The following is an 18,962-nucleotide window of genomic DNA, read 5'->3' as shown; positions in this document are numbered from 1 at the left end:
CGGTTCAGCTCCCAGCCCCAGCAGTTACCAGCTGTGTGCCCTTTATCAAGCTACCTAACCTCTCTGAATGTCAAGCTTTCTCATCTGCTGAACACAGATGATGACAGTACCTACCATCTGCTGGGATTCTTTCGAGGCAAGGAAAAAATGCACAAAAAGCTTTAGCACAGTGGCTGGGGCAAAAGCGCTCAGGCTTACCTACATGGACCCTGAGGTCCTAGGGCAGCTGATTGGAGGTGAGGACTCTGCTCTAGCAGATTCCAAGCCAATGAGATAACGCCAAGGAGTCCAGGGACAGGCAGCCCTCTGGTGAGGATCAAGGCCCTCTGAGAGCCTTGGTGGGTCTAGGAGTGAGAGAGCCCAGCTTCTTGGGGCACCCTGCTCTGCTTCGGACCCCTGCTCCTGGCCCGCTATCGAGGTGAGGCCATAGAAGCTGGGGGGAGGGGGGTGGCAGGAGGAGAGCTTGCCTGAGGTCCAACCTGCAGGCTGCCGCCATCCACTTGGGCTCCTTGCTGGCTCAGAGACCACTGTGTTTCCCTGTGGCTGGAGGAGTCTGAGGCGCCTGCCCAGCCAAGCCTTTCGTCCCTAGATGCACAGCTGGGCAGACCCACAGCCACACGGCACAGCTGCAAAGAGCCTCGAGAGTCCCTGATTGCCACCCGGGTAACTCCAGAAAGGGTGGTAGAGGTCAGAGATGCCCCACATGGGCCCAGAGAGCAGAGCTGGGGCCCCCAGAGGAAGCTAAAGGGACACTTTCCTCCAATCAGAGCCACGGAAAGACGGAGCAAGTGGCCTCTGAAGAATGGGCTCCCATCACTAGGAGCTCAGAGGCTACTTTGCAGGGGTGCTGCAGACCTCCTTCAGGGTGCTTGGCTTAGAAATAACAGGCTCTGTGGGAATTCCCTGGTGGTCTAGTGGTGAGGATTCTGTGCTTCTACTGCAGGGTGCCTGGGTTAGATCAGATCCCTGGTCAGGGATCTGAGATCCTACAAGCTGCGTCATGAGGCCAAAAAAATAAGTAAATAAATAACAGGCACTGAAGGAAAAACATAAATTAAAAAAATTTAAATATATGTTTATGCACATTTACTTTTTTAGAGCCATCACGCCAGGTTTCAGATCTCAACTCTTGGAAAAGCAACTTAACCTTGGAAAACCAACTTAACCTCTTTCTGCCTCAGTTTACTCATTTGTAAAACAGGTCAAATAAGAAAAAAGGAAAGTAAAATAAAAATTATGGTAAGAACCCAGGTCTCCCGCATTGTAGGCAGATACTTTACCATCTGCACCACCAGGGAAGTCAGAAAAATAGTACAGATAAACTTATTGGCAAAGTAGAAACAGAGTCACAGATGCAGAGAACAAACCTAAGGTTACCAAGGAGAGGTTACACATTAGGAGATTGGGTTTGACATATATACACTGCTATGTATAAAACAGGTGACTAATGAGAACCTACTGTTCAGCACAGGGAACTCTACTCAATGCTCTGTGGTGACCTAAACGGGAAGAAAATCTAATAAAGAGTGGATATTTGTATAAGTGATTCACTTTGCTGTACAGCAGAAACTGACACAATATTATAAAGCAACTATACTCCAATAATTTCTCTTTTCTTTAAAGTATTGTAAAGGCAGGCGGCACAGTGGTACAGAATCTGCCTACCACTGCAAAAGACGCAGGTTTGATCCCTGAGTCAGGAAGATCCTTTGGAGTAGGAAATGGCAACCCACTCCAGTATTCGTGCCTGGAAACTTCCATGGACAGAGGATCCTGGCAGGCTGCAGTCCACGGGGTCGCAGAGTCAGACATAACTGAGCACACATGCGTGCATGCAAAGGTCAACTTAGATAATATATGTAAATGCACACAGAACAGTGCCTAGCACAATAAATATGAGCTATTTATCACTGCAGATTCGAAGAGTCCTCGCCTAAGCATTTAAGAATGTGAGCCATGGGCTGTCAAGTGGCAGTGCCCCACTTGGAAAGAAGGCCAGAGTGGGCGAGGCAGGAGAGCTCCAGCACCCTGGATGCCTGCCCTCTGCTGCCCTCCACTGCCGCACTCCTGGGAGTGCCACCCTCAGCCATTCTGGTGCCGCCTGCACCAGATGGTTGGTACAAAGAGTCATCTCTGTGCATTTCACCTTCCCTAGAAAGTGCAACGGTTCTGGCTGCAGAGTGAGAGAAGCCCAATGTTGCTGCAGGAACCTGGAGAGGGCAGGGGAGCTGGGGAGAAAGAGTTTCTGGGAATGGACCTGAGCCAAGGTCGAGGTCAGGGAAGAACGCGTCAGAAGGCACCTGGGAAGGACTCGTCCCCCGACCCTGAGGCCGGCCTAATTGGTGTGCTGCGATGGGCTCTACAGGACCTGGAGGGGAGGGGGTTCCCTCTGAGGGCCACCATGTCCCTTACCGCCTTCTCCTCTGTCCCTGCCCGCAGTCTCCACGGCCTGGGGTACAAGGAGACCGTGGAGAAAACCCCTCACTCTCTGTTAATAAATGAGCACCTCTAACAAACCTCCGAATCGAAAGTATAAATTGTGTGGAGGGGGTGGGGGCAGAAAGGCATGGGGGCGTATGGGATCCGCTCTCTGAGCCTGCAGCACCCCCTCCTGGCAATGCCCAGGACTGCCAGCATTCAAGAGCTCAGTGGAGAAAGGGGACCCTCGTGACCAGGACAGTCAGCCCTTTCTCAGAGGGAGCAAAGAACTCGTCGCGGTCACTTGTCCACCGCTTGGCTTGGCAGGTGGACAGAGCCAGGGCAACCCGGCTGCTTGCTTTTGCTTGGTTCCCTGTGGCTTCCAGACACTAAATCTGCACCTTGCCTCACTCTGTGTGGATGGACGCTGAGGGCAGTGCTGGGTGCTCAGGACCCTGGCTGGCCTCACCCTGGGGCCATGGCTAGGTCCCAAGATCCCATTTTTCATGAGTGTCTGTTTAGGGTAGGACTGGATGCAGCCCCTTCTCCCTGCCTCTGCCCCTGGCCCACTGGGCAGGGAGAATAAGCCAGAGGACAGGGCAAGGAGAGGGGTGCAGGGACCGCTCCCCCGCCCCCATCACTAGGGTGAGGACCATAGATCTTTCCAACGTACAGGTTTTTGCTCTTTCTCTTCCGGGAGGTGTCATCATCGTCCCCTACTGTGTCAGGCCCGCTCATCTGCAGAGAAAACATAGACACGTTGCAGCCTGGGCTGTTGTCTGAGCAAAGAAAGGCTCAGGGATCTAGCAGGTCCCACCAACCAGCCCACCCCCACCTCCATGCTCCCACCCCTTGAAGAACAGTGGAGGGAGGAAGACCCCGCTACTAGGAGCAGCCTGTTCTTGGAGTGTCCTCCTTGAGCACCTAGGAATGCAGCTTGAACAGGAACAGCCAGAAACACAGCGCTCATGGCAGTAGGGCAGGACAGAGACAAAGCTTCAGTCAAGGTTCTACTGTGTGACTTAGCCAACTGCTGTCCCTCTCTGAGCCTCTAGTGCTTAATTTCAACATGGAGATCATAATGACTAACCAACTCAGGATTCTGAGGTTTTTAAAGAGACCGGGGATGGGTCAGCAGCGTGTTAAGTGATTTATTACGTAGAAGAGCACCTCTCTTGCCTTGAGAGCTTCCCTGGTGGCTCAGATGGTAAAAACATCTGCTTGCAATGCAGGAGACCCAGATTTGATCTCTGGGTGGGGAAGATCCCCTGGAGAAGGAAATAGCAACCCACTCCAGTACTCTTGCCTGGAAAATTCCATGGATGGAAGAGCCTCGTAGGCTACAGTCCATGGGGTCGCAAAGAGTGGGACACGACTGAGCGACTTCACTTTCACTTTCTCTTGCCTGTCTCTTAAAACTTTCCATGGCTCCCAAGTACCCTTGAGATAATGTCCAAACTCCAGGACATGATGTACAGAGTTTACCATCTTCGGGTCTGGGCAGAAAGCTCCGTATCACCATCAGTTACAACTCTGTCGGTTATCTCTCTGGCCTGACCCCTGCTCCAGCAACCTCTTCAAACTGCCCTCCAACCAAAAACCATTCCAACCAAAAACCTTCCCAGCCAGGCTCTGCACACGCTCTTCCTTCCATGGGAGATGTTTTGGTGACTCTCTCACCTCCCATTCCTTCCAAGACCCAGCCTCAGCAAAGACCTAGACCTCAGGTAAGCTGCTTAAATGCCTCCTGACCCAGGAAGCCCTCCTTGACCCCTAGACCAAGCGTGTGCCCTCTTCACCCCTTTGAGGTCCCCGCTGTATCCAACATGGCTTCTCTCCGATCTGTCTCCTCTAATGGAGTGTGAGTTCCCAAGAGCAGGGCCCCTGTCTGCCTTCACCTCTGTCTAGGTCACCTTGATTGGGCCTGGTGTACGTTAGAAGCTCCAAAAATACTTGAATGAATGAATGAATCAAGAGAGAGGGAAAGCAGGTTGGGAAGGATGTATCTTGAAGGCTTCACACTGCTTGATTAATGGCCTGCAATTTTATTTCCTGCTGTTCCACTGAGCCCCCAGATTCTGCCCTGCCCTACCTCCACCCCCCTTCCCTTTGCCTATGCTGTGCCCCCTTCCTGGAAGGCCTTCTCCTCTTCTGCCCAATCTTGACACCCTCCCAGCCTGTCACCCCTCCTCTCCTCCACACCACTGCAGACTACCACCGTCTCTCCTGGGGCCGCCCTCTGTTGCCCTCCCTCTGTGTGTCCATCCTCCTCCTGAAGAAATCAGACCCCTACAGTGCCACCCCAGGGCAGAAGCACAGGAAATGCATCGAGATGTTAGAATAGCTGTGGCTGAGACGTCCTAAGACAAGACGGACGGCCACCAGGTGTGACTCTCAGCTCTGACTCCTCGTGAGTCACACCTTGGATCTCAATTTCATTTGTAAAAGAAAGAAAATGGGCTGAACTTTAAAATACCATGTTATCAATCCTGGGAGGAAAAGTGGGCTTAATCCAGATATAGCCGGAGCTACCAGCCTCAGTGGGGCAAAGACCAAGAGATGGAAGGATGGATGGATGGATGAGTTATAGCTTCATTCATGGAGTTCATGCTATAGGCCAGACCTCAGAATGGACATTATCCAGACACTGTCTCATTAATCTCAGAGGAACCTCAGAGAAGTTAAGGCATCTGCCCAAGGACACCCAGCGTTTATGTGACAGCTGGAATCTAGGTCTCTCTGGAATTTAAGGCCTGTGTTTCTCCACCAGAGGATGCTGGTACTCAGATGCAAGGACGGGACACATCTTGAAGGTTTTCAATGAACAACTCGGGAAATGCCGCCTCTTTCCTGAGAAAGCTGCCCCACCAAGGTTGTAAACACGTGTGTACGTGCACACACAGGCACACGCCCAGCTATGGTACGGGACTCCGGATCTACAGTTTGCAGGGTGGGTATGGGTGCTGCCTCCACTAACTTTGGAGACGTTCCCAGACTTTCTCAGTTTCAGCTTCTTTAGCTCCGGCAGAGGCATGCACCCTGCTTTTGGGAGATTCCCCAGGATGAAGTCTGGGCCCCAAGGCCCGACTGGTACACAGGGCACCCTCAGGGACTGGGGGCTGCCAGCATTCACCGCCCAGTGATTTTGGTGTCACTGTTGCCCTCGCACACAGGGCAGTCGTCTGGCCTGGCCCGGCAAGGCCTGAAGCCCCCACCCGTGGGAAAGGGCCCAGAGCACTGGGCTTCCTCCCATTTAACCTCAGCTTCCGCACTTTATCGGCCCCACACAATGGGCCTGGGGACCACTCCCGCCCCGCCCGCCACCCCCAGGCTCTGCTCTGCTGGGAACCAGGCTCTTCCTTCCACTGCTGGGAGGGGGTCATCTTCTTCAGGGTCGGCTCTCATCAATCAGCCTGAGAGAAGGGCCAGGGAGCTCAGGCCCTGGGAGTCCGCCCCCAAAGTAGCCAGCGAAACCCACACACCAAGGGGGTGCTGTGTGCCAGAAAGAGACTGAGACAGAAAGTCGGGGCTGCCAAGCCTCCTGTCTCCAGGAGCTGCAGTGAGTCCTGCCTGAGGCTCAGCACACAAAGGGTCTCTCCTTCCCATCTACTCCCCTGCTCTGCTCCTTGGCTCCTCCGTGCTGAAAGGTGACTGGAGATGAACCCAGAACCACTCAGCCCGCCCTTCACTCCAGACAGGTCCCTGAGGCCCGCCCAGCTCCCACCCGGCCACCTCCAAGGACTGGAGGAATAATTACCGTTTATATTGTAACTATGACTATTACAATAGTCATGGAATAAGAGTTAAATGCTAAACTGCCTGGATTTGAATCCTAGCTCAGCCACTTATTAGCTAATCGACTTCAGCCAAATTATATCCCCTCTCTGTGCCTCGGTTTTTTTTATTTGTAAAATGAGGATAATAATTGGACCTCTCAAGGGGTGTTATGTGGATTAATGAACACCTGCGGAAGTGCTTGATAACCAGTAGCTATGGTGATATGAACTGAGACTGCCTCCTGCCATATCAATAAACAAGAAATGTCACAGCCATCAGTGATCTCTGGCCTCCAAATGTGAACGAGGGCTCCCCAAACTGCAGTCCAGCAGATGCTGCCCGCCCCCCACCATCCCCCCAACAGTGACTGCTGAGGAGCTGGGAATGCAAGAAGTAGCCATCTGCCAACTCCTAATGAAACAGGATCGGCCCCAGACAGCTGGGGTGCACACGCGAGGAATGAATTCAGTGAGCCCAGAGGTTTGCATGTTCCCATACGCAGAACGCTAAATTCCTTAACTTGATACCTGATCTTTGATGTTCAGACTGTCTGCAAACTTGTATATAGCTTGACTTCCCCTCCTGTCTCCTTGGAGCAGTTTTCTCAGATACACTGAGATGCTATCTCCCAGGCTCCGAGTCATTCCCACCAAACAAAATAACTCTCTACTTTCAGGTTGTAACTCTGTTTTTTTAGTGGTTGGAGCTGTTACTCACTGCGTGCCAGGCAATGTGCTAAAGCGCTGTGTCATACTTTCATTTAACCTTCTCAACAATTCTAAGAGCTTTTTGCTGTTATTTCCCCCCAGTTTACAAAGCTGAGGAAACTGAGGCCCAGAGCTGTGTGCTTAGTCACTTCAGTCATGTCCGACTCTTTGTGACCCCATGGACTGCAGACTTCCAGGCTCCTCTGTCCATGGGATTTTCCAGGCAAGAGTACTGAAGTGGGTTGCCATTTCTATTTGCCCGGGCTCTCCGAGCTGGCCAGTAGCAAAAAAAATTTCAGGTCTGGCTGCAGACCCCACCCATGACTGAGGGGTCTCCTATAAGCAGGGGCTCACCTGATTCCCCCTGTTGGTCCTGACCTGACTTCTGGGGCCACGTGGCCATGCCTGGCTCCTCTCTCTGACCCAGACCATCCTGGCAGACCACATGGAACTTTGCAGAAACACTGGGGCTAAACTCCACTTATTTGTTTAGACAGAGGAACGAATCCTTTAGGCTTTTTCAGGTAGGAGGCTGGAAGTTGCTATCATGCCTTGGAGCTAGAAGGTGTCTCAGGGGCTCCCTTGTCTGAACCACAGCCTAGATGGGAAACTTAGTGCAGCAGGGTGGGCACCCTCCCCTGGCAGCCTCTGCCCAGGCTGGCTTCCTGCAGGAGGGGAGAAGGAAGCAGCGCCAGGGAGGGGCCACAGCCTCTTCTCCCCACTGTCAAGGAACGACCCATGATTCTGGGCTGAGCCAGGCCAGGCTGGGGTGAAATTCACAGATGCTCTTGCAGTGTCCCTAACTCCCAGGAAAAGGCCCAGAAAATCTGTCCTGCCGGACCCTTTTGGGAGCAGCCGGCAAGATGCAGGCCTGGCAGCAGAGGGCGCTGTGGGACAACTCAAGCCAGCACAAGAGCCAGCCAGCCTCAGGATATCCCACGGAATAACCCCAGGGGATCTTCTCTTCTCTAGACCTCAGGCAGCCCACCCGTAAGATGATCACGGCTGAGTGTTCCATCTCTCAGGTCTGTCTGGGTCAGATACTCCTAAACACAGCAGAGGGGAGGGGTAACCTGGGACTGTCACCTCTGTGACAGATTGCACTATGGCCCGCCTCGGTGTAGCCACACGGCAACACAATGACTGGCCGAAGGCCACAGGAGCTCTGTCTGGCCCTCCTGGGTCTCATTGTATCACAGGATGACTACCATGGGCACAGAGCTGTCAATATACTGCAGCCATCTTGAATCCCTGGGACAACTCCCTGAAGACTTAGCCACTCCTGTTTTATAAGAGAAAATCGAAGCTCAGGAAAAAAAAAAAAAAGCTCAGAAACTTGGCCAAGGTCTCAAGACCAGGAGGGAGGAGGCAGAGCTGGGACTGAACCCAGTCTGTCTGACTCCACAGCCCGAAGACCTCACCCCTCTCCTCTTCACCTCTTGCCTGGCTCTGCCTGGAAACTGTGGTCGGTTGGCATCCGTGGACCCTCCCTGAAAAGCCACGCCCAAACTGGGAAAACGGAAGTCACAGGAAAACCTGCCGCCTCCCCCAGCGGCCAGTCCCCAACCCGCTGCCCCTCGCCTGCTAGAGGTGTGCAGGGTTTAGGACAGGCTCAGAGAGGACTGGACAGGGTGAGGCCACTGTCCAGCTCCATCGTCATGTAGCCTGGGACAAACCCTTCTCCCTAGGCTTCAGACTCCCCACTGTAAGATGAGTACAACTGGTCCCAGCTTACGGCAGTGCTGTGAAGGCTACAAAGGGGGCGTGGGGGGCGGGAGATGCCCGGTGAATGCTGGGAGGACTGCTACTGCTCTTGCTGTCCTCCTTTTTCTCATCACAACCATTGTCGTCAGCATGATCCCTTTTATGGAGGACCTAGCAGGAGCTGAGTGCCAGGTACTCTTCTGAATGCTTAACCCAAGTCAGGCTCTTTAATCTTCCCAGTAACCCTATGATAGAGGTACTATTTACTCATAATACCCATTTTACTGATGAGGAAACAGGCTCAGAGAAGGGCAGGGATTTGCCCAAGTCCCACCGCCAGTGAGGGATGGAGGGGGACCAGGGTTTCTGTCCAGCCTAGACTGCACTTCCGCTTGACAAGGGTTAGCTTCTTACTGAAGCCGGCTGTCTGGAAGGAGAAGAATATGAACAATGCTGAAGGACTCGAGGCCTGGCAAGCAGAAGCCAAGTGGTAGGGTGGCAGCCTCTGAGGTCCCTGCCAGCTAGTCACTCAAGCCCAAGAAAGGAGACAACAGGCCAACAGAGGGTGGGGGATGGGAGGATGCCAGTGGGAACCTTCAGCTCCCAAAGGAGGAAGCTGGGACGGGAGAGAGAGCTGTCCTAGGCATGCTGGACTACCAGGCGGAAATAACTTCCCCCAAATTGGAGCTGAGATCAACTGGTTTGGGGAACTGGAAATGTATGTGAGAATGTGTGTGAATGTATCTGTATAGAAATATCTGTACTGGAACAAGAGCAGATGGGACAGAACTTGGAAGGGTCTGGTGGGGACAGTGAGATTGGGAGGCCCAAGATGGGTGTGGGTCCTTGGACCTCAACCGTCATCCAGAGGAGAGTGTCCAGGCCTGGCCTGAGTCGGCCTGAAGCCTCACTTCAGTAGGACAGAGGTCTGGACTCCTCTCTATAGAAACTGACTCCAAAAAAATGGCCTTAGATGGTGATACTCAAACTATGGGAAATGTCCCAATCCCTGACGGACTGGTTGAAAACGCAGGGTCTGGGCACTGCCCCCCGGAAATTCTGATTCCAGCTTCTAGGGAGGGGAATTAGAAATCTATATATTAATGACCTCTTCCCCTGATGATTTCAGAGCACATCAAAAGTGCTTACAGATGAGGAAATAGATCCAGTCCCCTCGCCTTTGGAATTTAGTTCTAATTCCTGGACACGAAGTTTCAGGCCCTTTCCTGGAGGGCCCCAACCCACCCTTCCAGCATAGGCACTTTTCAGCAGAAGGTGTTATCCCTCGTGCCCAGCGGCCTTATTGCTAGTGGCTGAGAAGCTACAGAGGTTTCTGAGGCCATGTCTCAATTTGGTGGGGAAGTGTGCTGGAATCCATTAGTCATGTCTGCCACAGGTTTAGAGGCAGGAATGGCAGCATGCATGCCCCGCATCAGCCATCCATGCACTGTAGAAATCTCTTGTTCTAGCTAAATTAACTTCTGCAGAGTCTAGTCTAGGTCATGTTCTTTCACAGTATGCCTACCTCATCCTCTCTGTTTATTCTAAACCTGCTCAACTTTCAAAGCCAAGGTGAGGAGCATCTTTTGCTAGAAGCCTTCCCTGGTGGCCCTGTGCCCTGGGGTCTCTCCTCCCCGAACCTGCATGACCACCCCCCGCCAGCCTCACAACAGTTGTCATAACAACTCCTTGCACCACACTGACTGTTAGCACCTCCACAGCATTTGCCTGGCGCCTAGACTAATGACATCAGGCACCAAGTTCTTTAGAAGGTGAAGTGAAAGTGTTAGTAGCTCAGCCGTGTCTGACTCTTCGTGACTCCATGAACTGTATCCTCTGTCCACAGAATTCTCTAGGCGAGAATACTGGAGTGGGTTGCCATTCCCTTCTCCAGGGGATCTTCCCAACCCAGGGATGGAACCCAGGTCTCCTGCATTGCGAGCAGATTCTTTTCACTGTCTGAGCCACCAAGGAATCCGCAGGCTCTTTGGGCTCACCCTCAATTGCCATGGGTTGTAAGTGCTATTAATCTCTGCTTTTCAGAGAAGACACTAAGGCTCAGGAGGGCTGAGTGGCTCACCCAAGACCACATAGTAAGTGAGGGACAGAGACCAGATTCAAACTGGCTAGTGGGCCTCAAGGGCTTCCCAGGTGGCTCAATGGTAAAGAATCCACCTGCCAAAGCAAGGGATGCAGGCTCGATCCTTGAGTCAGGAAGATTCCCTGGAGGAAGAAATGGAAACACGCTCCAGTATTCTTACCTGAAAAATGCCATGGACAGAGGAGCCTGGCGGGCTACAGTCCATGGGGTCACAGAGTTGGACTTGACTGAGCCAGTGAGCATGAACACAGATGGGCTTCAAAGCCATGATGCAGTCTTTCCACTGTTAGGCCACCCCACTGGCCCACACAGAGAACACATTCCTCACAGGCTGAGATCAGCCTCATGCATCTCTGTGGCCCCTGCTGTGGCATGGAGCACAGGGCCTGGCACACAGCAGGAAATCAATAAACACTTATTCATCTATTTATAAATATTTGCAAGAGACAAAGAGCATGGTGGTTAAGAGCTCCAGCCCTGGAGCCTCATTCTAATTCTGGTTCAGACATTTATAAACTGTGCAACCCAACGTGAGTGACATGACCTCCCGGTACCTCAGTTTCCCCATCCGTAGCAGGCAACAACAGTGTCTACCTCCTAGGGTGGCTGTGAGAGTTAATGAGTTCATATAAATTGCTTAGAATAATACCAGCATGGAGGAAACATGTGTTGTCACGCTTGTGGGCTGACAGGTTTCTAGTCTGGCTAGGCTTGGACCAAGTGTAAGTTATAACCATTTCTCCAGCTAGCATGTTGGATCTTATAGATCCACATATACCTGCTCTATTTTTGGTGGATTCCCCTGGTACAATGGAGCTGTAAGAATATCTGGAGTCAGAAAGTCTTGCATTTAAATCCAAGTTCTGCCTTCTTGGTGCCTCTGGGCCTCAGTTTTATCATCTGTTAAATGGGTAGAAGGCTTATTGGAAGGTTGAGACAAAAGCAGAGGTGGGACAAAGCCAAGATTCATTCCCTGCAGCCCTTGGACCCATCCAGCCCTGTCATGTACCCTGTTCCCCTCCACCATTGGGCTCCTTACCTTCCTGTGTCCTGTGAAGAAGAGGGAAAGGTGGTGCATTGAGCCTCCATTGCGGCCCAGTTCCTTCTTGAGGGTGCGGGGGGAAGGCATGGCCCAGGTGGATGCGGTGCCCTCGCCATCCGAGCAGTGCAGGGTGGTGTCGGAGGAGAAGCAGGGCCCACGGTTCTCCTGCAGCAGGCTGCCCTCGCTGTGCGTCCGGCGCCGCAGCGAGTTCTGCACGCGCAGCGAGAGGCCGCCCTCGGCACCCGGGCCCGTCTCGATCATGCTGCTGCGCTTGGCCTCCCCGCGTTCTCCGTAGTTGTCATCACTTGTGTCCTCGTCCTCGTCCTCCTCCCCCTCCTCGGCCTCCTCTGCATCCTCCTCGTCGCCCGAGCTGCCCCCCTCTGCCCCTGCCTTCTGGCTGTAGGTGCTATCCAGCCGGACCTCAGGGATCACGAAGTTTGGCTTGGAGGCCACGGGCGGGTTCCCTGTGGCTGCTGGTGGGTCCCCAGAGCTCGTGGTCTCCTCAGCAAGGGGCTCAGATGCCAGGGGGCCCTGGCCGGGGGGCAGGTCTTGACAGGGCAGAAGGTCCTGGGCAGGGGCTTCCTGGAGGGCAGGGAGGTCTTTACTGATCAGAGGGCCTTGGCCGGGAGAGGATTCTCGCCCAGCAGAAAGGTCCTGGCATGGAGAGAAGACTGCGGCTGCAGGGTGTTCCTGGCCTGGTGGGGAGTCCTTGCTGGGCGAGCGTTCCTGGCGCACAGGAGGTTCTTTGCAAGAAGATGAGTCTTTGCTGGGTGTTGATTCTGGGTCAGCAGAAGGTTTCTGGCCAGAAGAGGAGTCCTCTTTGGGTGGAAGCTCTTGTCCGGGAAGAGGCTCCTGGCCAGGAGAGGGGTCCTTGCTGGGTGAGGGGTCCTTGGCACCCGGCCCCTTCCCTTTCTCCCCGGGCATTTCCTTCTCATCCGCCTCTGATCCCTCAAACATCTGTGAAATAAAGAGAAAACGAGAAAGGCTTACAAGAGGAGGCTACCACGCACGAGTCAGTGTCACAGAGACTGAAAATGAGGCAGTGATCCACAGCCCACAGCCTGTACCCCACGGTGTGAAAGCCGAAGCGCCCCGTGGAGACCCGACAGCCCCTTTGGCTTAGCTGAATATGGGCTTTCCACCCTCACTGCTTGCTGGAAACTTGCGCTCCATCAAAACATGGTTGGTCATTTAAGGGAGACAAGGGAGAGGTTAGTTACCATTGTACGGCTTCTCTCATATGCCAGGAGCCATGGCAGATTAAACCCCCTTATGTAATGTTCCCCGGGGGCTTTCTTGGTGGTTCAGAAGGTTAAAAAAAAAATCCATCTGCCATGTAGGAGACCCAGATTTGAGCCCTGGGTCAGGAAGATCCCTTGGAGAAAGGAATGGCAACCCACTCCAGTATCCTTGTCTGGAGAATCCCATGGACAGAGGAGCATGGTGGGCTACAGTCCCTGGGGTCACAAAGAGTCAGACACGACTGAGTCACTAACGCTAACATGTAATGTTCCCAATGGCCCTCGAAGGGGAGTGTCACGGTCCTTCTGTGAGTAAGTCGCTCTGTGAATAAATGAGGAGCAGACAGCCTTGGCCTTCATGGACCAGAGTCAAAACAAGCCCCAAGCCAGAGCAGCTACCAAGTGAGAGAATCCCAGACCCAGCCAAAGGATACCTTCCACCTGAACCAAAGCCTTTCAAAAGCCTTAGTGAGTCATTTGAAGAAGAACTTGCTTTGAATGTTCAGCTTTTTTTGAAACTAGTAAACTGGAAAAAAAACCAGAACTTCAAAATACTGTGCATACCAGTACTCGACAAATGTCATAGACATGTGGAACCTCACTGAGAGGGATCACCCACCCCGTGCTTTTTAAACTATGACTGGAGGAACATCAGGAGTCGCACGTACAAACAAAAGAGGAAGCATTCCTGCCTTACACACCACCCTCAGAATCCTTGGAGTTTTCGCTGGGTTCCTGCAGATTTCATTTGCAAAGAAGAAAATACTGCCCTTACTCCGAGTCTGAAAAGCAGCTATCTCACAGGAAGACTGGGGCTCAGAGAAAGTCAGGGGTGCCCCACGGGAAAGTGGGTCAGGCTCGGGCTAGGCTGGGCTCCCCCCATCACAGTCGAGGACCTGGAGTGCTGGATCGGGAACTGCTCAGAGCCCAGGTTCCGTCCGTGAAGAGGCCACGAGGACACAGAACTAATGAAAGAGGAAGATGCCACACATTTATGAGAACTGTACAGATAAGCGCACGCACACACACCCACACCCACACACACACGGTGCAGAATTTCAGGGTAGATGCCTCAGAACATAGGTTAAGAGCTCTTACTGTAAAGACCTCTAATGTTCATTTGACGGATGAAGAAGCTGGGCCCAAAGAGCAAGTACTTACCCACTACGGCACAGCTGCCAGAGACCGAAAGGCCATGCCTGCACCTGGGAACTCTTTTAAGCCCTGGGCCGGCCAGGCCTCACATCTGGGAATAAGGGGCCCAGCTGCAGCCCAGGGCAGCTGCTGCACCCACGTGTCAGGGGTCAGAGTGGCATCTGGGAGCACCAGAGTGGATGTGAAAGGCCAGTGGGGTAAAAACCACTGCCTGGGAGGATGAAAGTGAAAGCCCCTCCCACCTCCACCTCCTGGGTTGTGGGAGGGAGAAAGTTGCTGAGCCAGGAGGGGGAGCCTCAGAGGACTGCAGGATGATCTGGCCAGAGTTTGGTTCCCAGGTACAGGCAAAGACAGGGGCCCACTTACCCCGAGGACTGCCTGCCCTGCAAATCCTGCCCGCAGCTCCACGGTGAAGACTTACCCACCCAGGAAATCCTCAGACCACACAGCCTCAGACGTGGGAACTTTGGCGAGCCCATATCCCCACTGCACAGATGGGGAGACTGAGGCCCAGAAAGGAGAAGGGGCCAACCTAGAATCACACAGTGGGGCCAGGAAGAGCCAGTCCCTAAACCCTCTGGACCTCTGGCTTGCCACCTATGAAATGGAATAACCAAGGTACCCAAGCGACACACGAGGAGAGTACACTATAAGAGTCCCAAGCTCTGAAATGGGATGGTGGTGGTGGTGTGGTGGTTGTGGTGATGAAAACATTGTTCATGAAACTTAAACAGTGCCACATCTTTCTCATGGACCCCTAGAAGCAAACTGTCAGGCTCCCAGAATCGAAGTTGGCAATTGTGATTCCAGGCACCCCCAATCCGGGAATCTCATCTGGGAACCTTAGTTTGTTCCCAGGGGGGTCAGAGAGACTCTCCACTGAACTAACAGAAAGACAGAGGGCCCAGCCTGGACAGTGACCTAGGGACTTGCCCAAAGGCACCCGTAAACGCAGGGCTAAGCTGGGGTTAGAGCCTGACTCCTGGCTCTCTCTTCCCAAGCCCCCTTTGGATCTCAGTTCCCAGGGCAGCCCAGCTCCTGCCTGCCCCCTCCCACCAGCGAGCATTCTCCATCAGAAAAAGCAAACTGTGGGCAACGCCAGCTCCCTGGTGTCCCACATTCTCTCACCTCCCCCTCTGCCAGACCCCTCCATCTGGAAGCACGGACAGTCGGAAGCAGCAATTGGTGCCCTCGGGAACTGGCACTGGGCCCTGAGAGAGGAGCAGGCCACCCTTCCCCTTCCTGGGGGTGGAGTGGGGCCAGGGCCTGCACCAGTAGTGACTGCAGCCGAGCAGCCTGCCCCTCGAAAAAGTGCAGCACCAGATCCAAAACCAGAAATGCAAGTCAGCCGGCCTCTGCCAGTGGTGCTCAGCGAGGCCAAAGCAAACAAAGCCGGGAGGGGAAGTGCCTCTGTCCCCAGGGGGCCCCCGCCCCGGAACGCTGAGAAACCACTCAGGACCCAGGGCTCTCACAGCACCCGCGGTTCCTGCTCAGACGGCCCCAGTCAGACTTTGGTTTTGCTTCCAGCAGTGTCATTTCCTAGCTGTGCGGAGAATATGGCCAAGCCTCCCCGAATTCTCTGAGCCCTGATTCCTTACCTGGGGCAGAGCCGTGATATCACACCAAACTCACAGGACTAAGTTCACGCTCTTCACGGGGCCTGGCCCACAAGAAGCATTTGATAGAGCGGGAGCTATTCTTAGTCTAGGCTTATCTTTGTCATTGTTGTTGAGTGGCTCAGTCGTGTCTGACTCTTTGTGCCCCCATGCACTCTAGCCCGCCAGGCTCCTCGGTCCATGGGATTCTCCAGGAAAGAATACTGGAGTGGGCTGTCATTCCCTTAGAGATCAGGAAACTGAGGTCCCAGAGGCTAAGGGAATCACCTAAGAAATGGGAGGCCGATTCAGTACTAGAACTCCTGTCTCCCAGTTAAACATCTCTCCCACTTCCCTGGATCTTTACACACAAGGGCAGGGGAGCCCCAGGGGTCTAGACGGAGGGGGGGCAGGCTGTGAGCAATGGCCCTTCACCCAGGCCCATCCCCCACAGGGCAGACATTGGCAAAGAAGAACCAGCTCAGAACAGACCAGGTTCTGTTTTGTGTGAGCGCCTGAGTAGGCTTGGTCAGATCTGTGTTCCTAGGAAAGCTGGAGTATGGGGTATCTGAGGGGGTAGGGAGCCTCTGGAACAGAAAACCTCAGAAGCCTTAGAGGAGAGGGTAGCAAGTGAAGAGAATTAGGACGGCAGAGGAGAGAAAGGTGAGAGCCACGTTACAGAATGGACGCCAGGCATGAGCTGGTCCTGGGAGCAAGGAAACGACACAAGCAGAGCTGAGCTGCGTGAGACTGCTCTGGACGGGGTGACAGGACGCGGGGGTGGCGGGAGGCCTGGGGAGCACGCGTCCACGCAGTCATTCATTCTCCGGGCACTGAGTTAGGTCCTGGGGTGGGGGTGGGGACAGCAGAGGCCAAGTCAGACACAGTCGCTGCCCTCCCCTGAGCAGAAAAGCAGAGGCTGGACAACTGGTCTCAAGGAATGCGGTGAGTGCTCTGAAGGGGACACCCCGTTAGGCAGCTGTTACAACAGGTTGGGGTACCAAGAATCCAGCCAAGGCGGCCCAGAGACCAGCTGACTCGCCCAGGGCCCTGGGTCCGAGCCTGCCGAGAAGCTGCCCTTGTGCTACAGAGAGCGTGTATCTCTCCCATCCATCATTTCTTTGGCTCGGCTGGACCAGGGTTAATTCTGTGCATGTCTCGCCTGCTAGAAGCACACAGGAAATGAACCAGGCCTTCTAAATGGAGCTGCTGTTTAGGATATAATCAAATCCTCTCCCCATTCCAATCCAGGGCTCGGAACAGGCTGGGGAAGGGTGGCAGGTGTGACACCCAGAGGCCTGGCTCACACCACCTACGTCCCCCGGGCCCTGTGGTGGCTGGAAGTGACTTGCCCAATGTCACATAGCTACTAAATGTGGAGCCAGGTTGGCTGACCCCAAAGTCAACCTGCAGCTCTAATATGACTCATCACCTCCACCACAGATGCTGGGCTCGCATCTGCCCTTGAAAACCACTTCCTGCATTGGGCAGGGCAGGGCTCAGCTGGGGTGGTGGAGGCCGGGGTTTGGGGTCGGGGGCGGTGTGCCAGGGTTTGCCTCTATCTCAGGGTGGCCCTTCTGCAGGATTTTCAGAAAGAGCCTGGACAGAAGGCCGGAAGACCCCGGCTGGAACCCCCACCCCATCATTTGCTAGCTGTGAGATCCCAGGCGATCACTGTTGGGGACCAAGTCTGAGAAAGGACAGGAAATAGCTCTGTGAAAGGGAAAGCAGCTGGACAAAGGGAGAGGCCACGAGATTCCCACCCGGCCATTTGAGCTCCAGGCTCGCCTTTTGAGATGGGGGTGCTCCTCTGAGTTTGGCAAGCTGGCTCAATGCTGGCTTCCGGGAACCCCCGCTCAGCCTCAGTCCAGCTCCTCAGGCTTGGCTTCTTGACCCCCGGAGGCTGGAACCACCGCCCTGCCTCTGCCACTAGCTCAGGGGCCTCCAAGCCGTTTCCCTCCCCGGCCCTCACTGTGATGGGTTCGGCAAAGTCCAGGAGGAGGGAGGCAGCAGGTACCTTAAAATGGGGAGAGCTCCAGAGACAGATCCCCCCTTCACACTTACTGGCTGGGTGACCTCGAGGCTAACTTCTCTGGCCCGTTTCCTCAGAGGTAACAGCATGCCGGGGAGGAATGACTGAGCAGACATCCACCCAGAGCTCAGCCCTGGGCTGGTACACGAAGCACTCCGTCAGTGGCAGCCAGGACCACCGCAGCATGGCCTGGTTCTGACATTTCCTCCTCTGGATCTCCTCCAACTGAGCCGACGACCCCCTCCTCCGCTCCAGCAGGGGCCTCTCGGCCTGTGTCCTGCTCATCACACCCTGCTCCGGCCCCCTCCCCCATGCACCCCTCCATTCCCTAGGCAACAACCATCGGACGACACCCGGTACCCGCTGCCAGCCCAGACCTGTCCTTTCTCAGAATGTTCTAGGCTCTGTGGACATCAGAACAAGAAAGACATGATCCTTGTTCTGGTGGAGCTCACACGCTGGAGAGGAAGCACTGGCGTGAACCAGGTCATCACCCACAGAAACAATCTGAAGAACACTATGATCCATGACGTGAAGGAAAACTGCAGAAAACAGAGGGGCGTGTGGCAGAGGCCACCCCGTGAAAGGGCCCTGAGGCGGAGATCCGCTCAGGGGGCAGGGGTGGGCTCACAGAGGAGCAAACAGCACAAAGGCCCCAGAGCCTGGAAGGCAAGCACCCGCGAGGGCAGAGAGGACACCTGGGTGGTTGGAGCCCAGGCACAAGAGGGGGACCTCCTTCCGAATGGCCCACCAGTGTCTCCAACTCGACACGCCCCATTCTGAACTCATGACCTTCCCCCGAGTCCATTCCTCCTCGCGGAGTCTCTGAGTCAACCACACCCCCACCAGGTGCCCGAACCAGAGGCCTGGGTATCATTCTCTCTTCTCCATTACCCCCATGGCCAATCAACAAATCATCCTGATTATCTCTCGTAAAATCTTAAGAATCTTTCCACTGGGGGAGGTTATGTGTGTGCAGGGACAGGAAGCATTGGGAATGCTCTGTACTTTCCTCTCAATTCCTAAAACCACTCTGAAAAATAAAGTTGATTAAAAAAAAAAAGAAGAAGAAGCCACTCTCTCTACCTCCACTGACCACCACTTGCCTCAATACCACATCATCTGGCCCTGGGATTGACACTGACCTCCCAGCAGTGGTCCACACCCCTCTGCTCACTCTCTGCATCCTG

General features: G+C 54.1%; 1 protein-coding gene across 12 annotated transcripts in view; it reads right to left on the bottom strand.

The window, feature by feature from the left end:
• Positions 1-18,962, bottom strand: part of RGS3 (regulator of G protein signaling 3) — a 153,257-nt gene that overhangs the window by 4,292 nt on the left and 130,003 nt on the right. For 11 of the 12 annotated variants that reach the window (XM_070795313.1, XM_070795314.1, XM_070795317.1 and 8 more), the window contains 2 exons: positions 11,747-12,706; positions 3,092-3,156 (listed from right to left, as the gene is read on the bottom strand). In XM_070795313.1, the coding sequence (XP_070651414.1) occupies positions 3,092-3,156; positions 11,747-12,706 (1,025 nt within the window). Of the gene's footprint in view, positions 1-3,091; positions 3,157-11,746; positions 12,707-15,273; positions 15,457-18,962 lie in introns of those variants that run through there. The other variant, XM_070795323.1, reaches the window with a different exon arrangement.

Source organism: Bos indicus, chromosome 8 (genome assembly GCF_029378745.1).
Source record: "Bos indicus isolate NIAB-ARS_2022 breed Sahiwal x Tharparkar chromosome 8, NIAB-ARS_B.indTharparkar_mat_pri_1.0, whole genome shotgun sequence".
Classification (NCBI taxonomy): domain Eukaryota; kingdom Metazoa; phylum Chordata; class Mammalia; order Artiodactyla; family Bovidae; genus Bos; species Bos indicus.
This window is presented reverse-complemented; position numbering and strand designations above follow the sequence as displayed.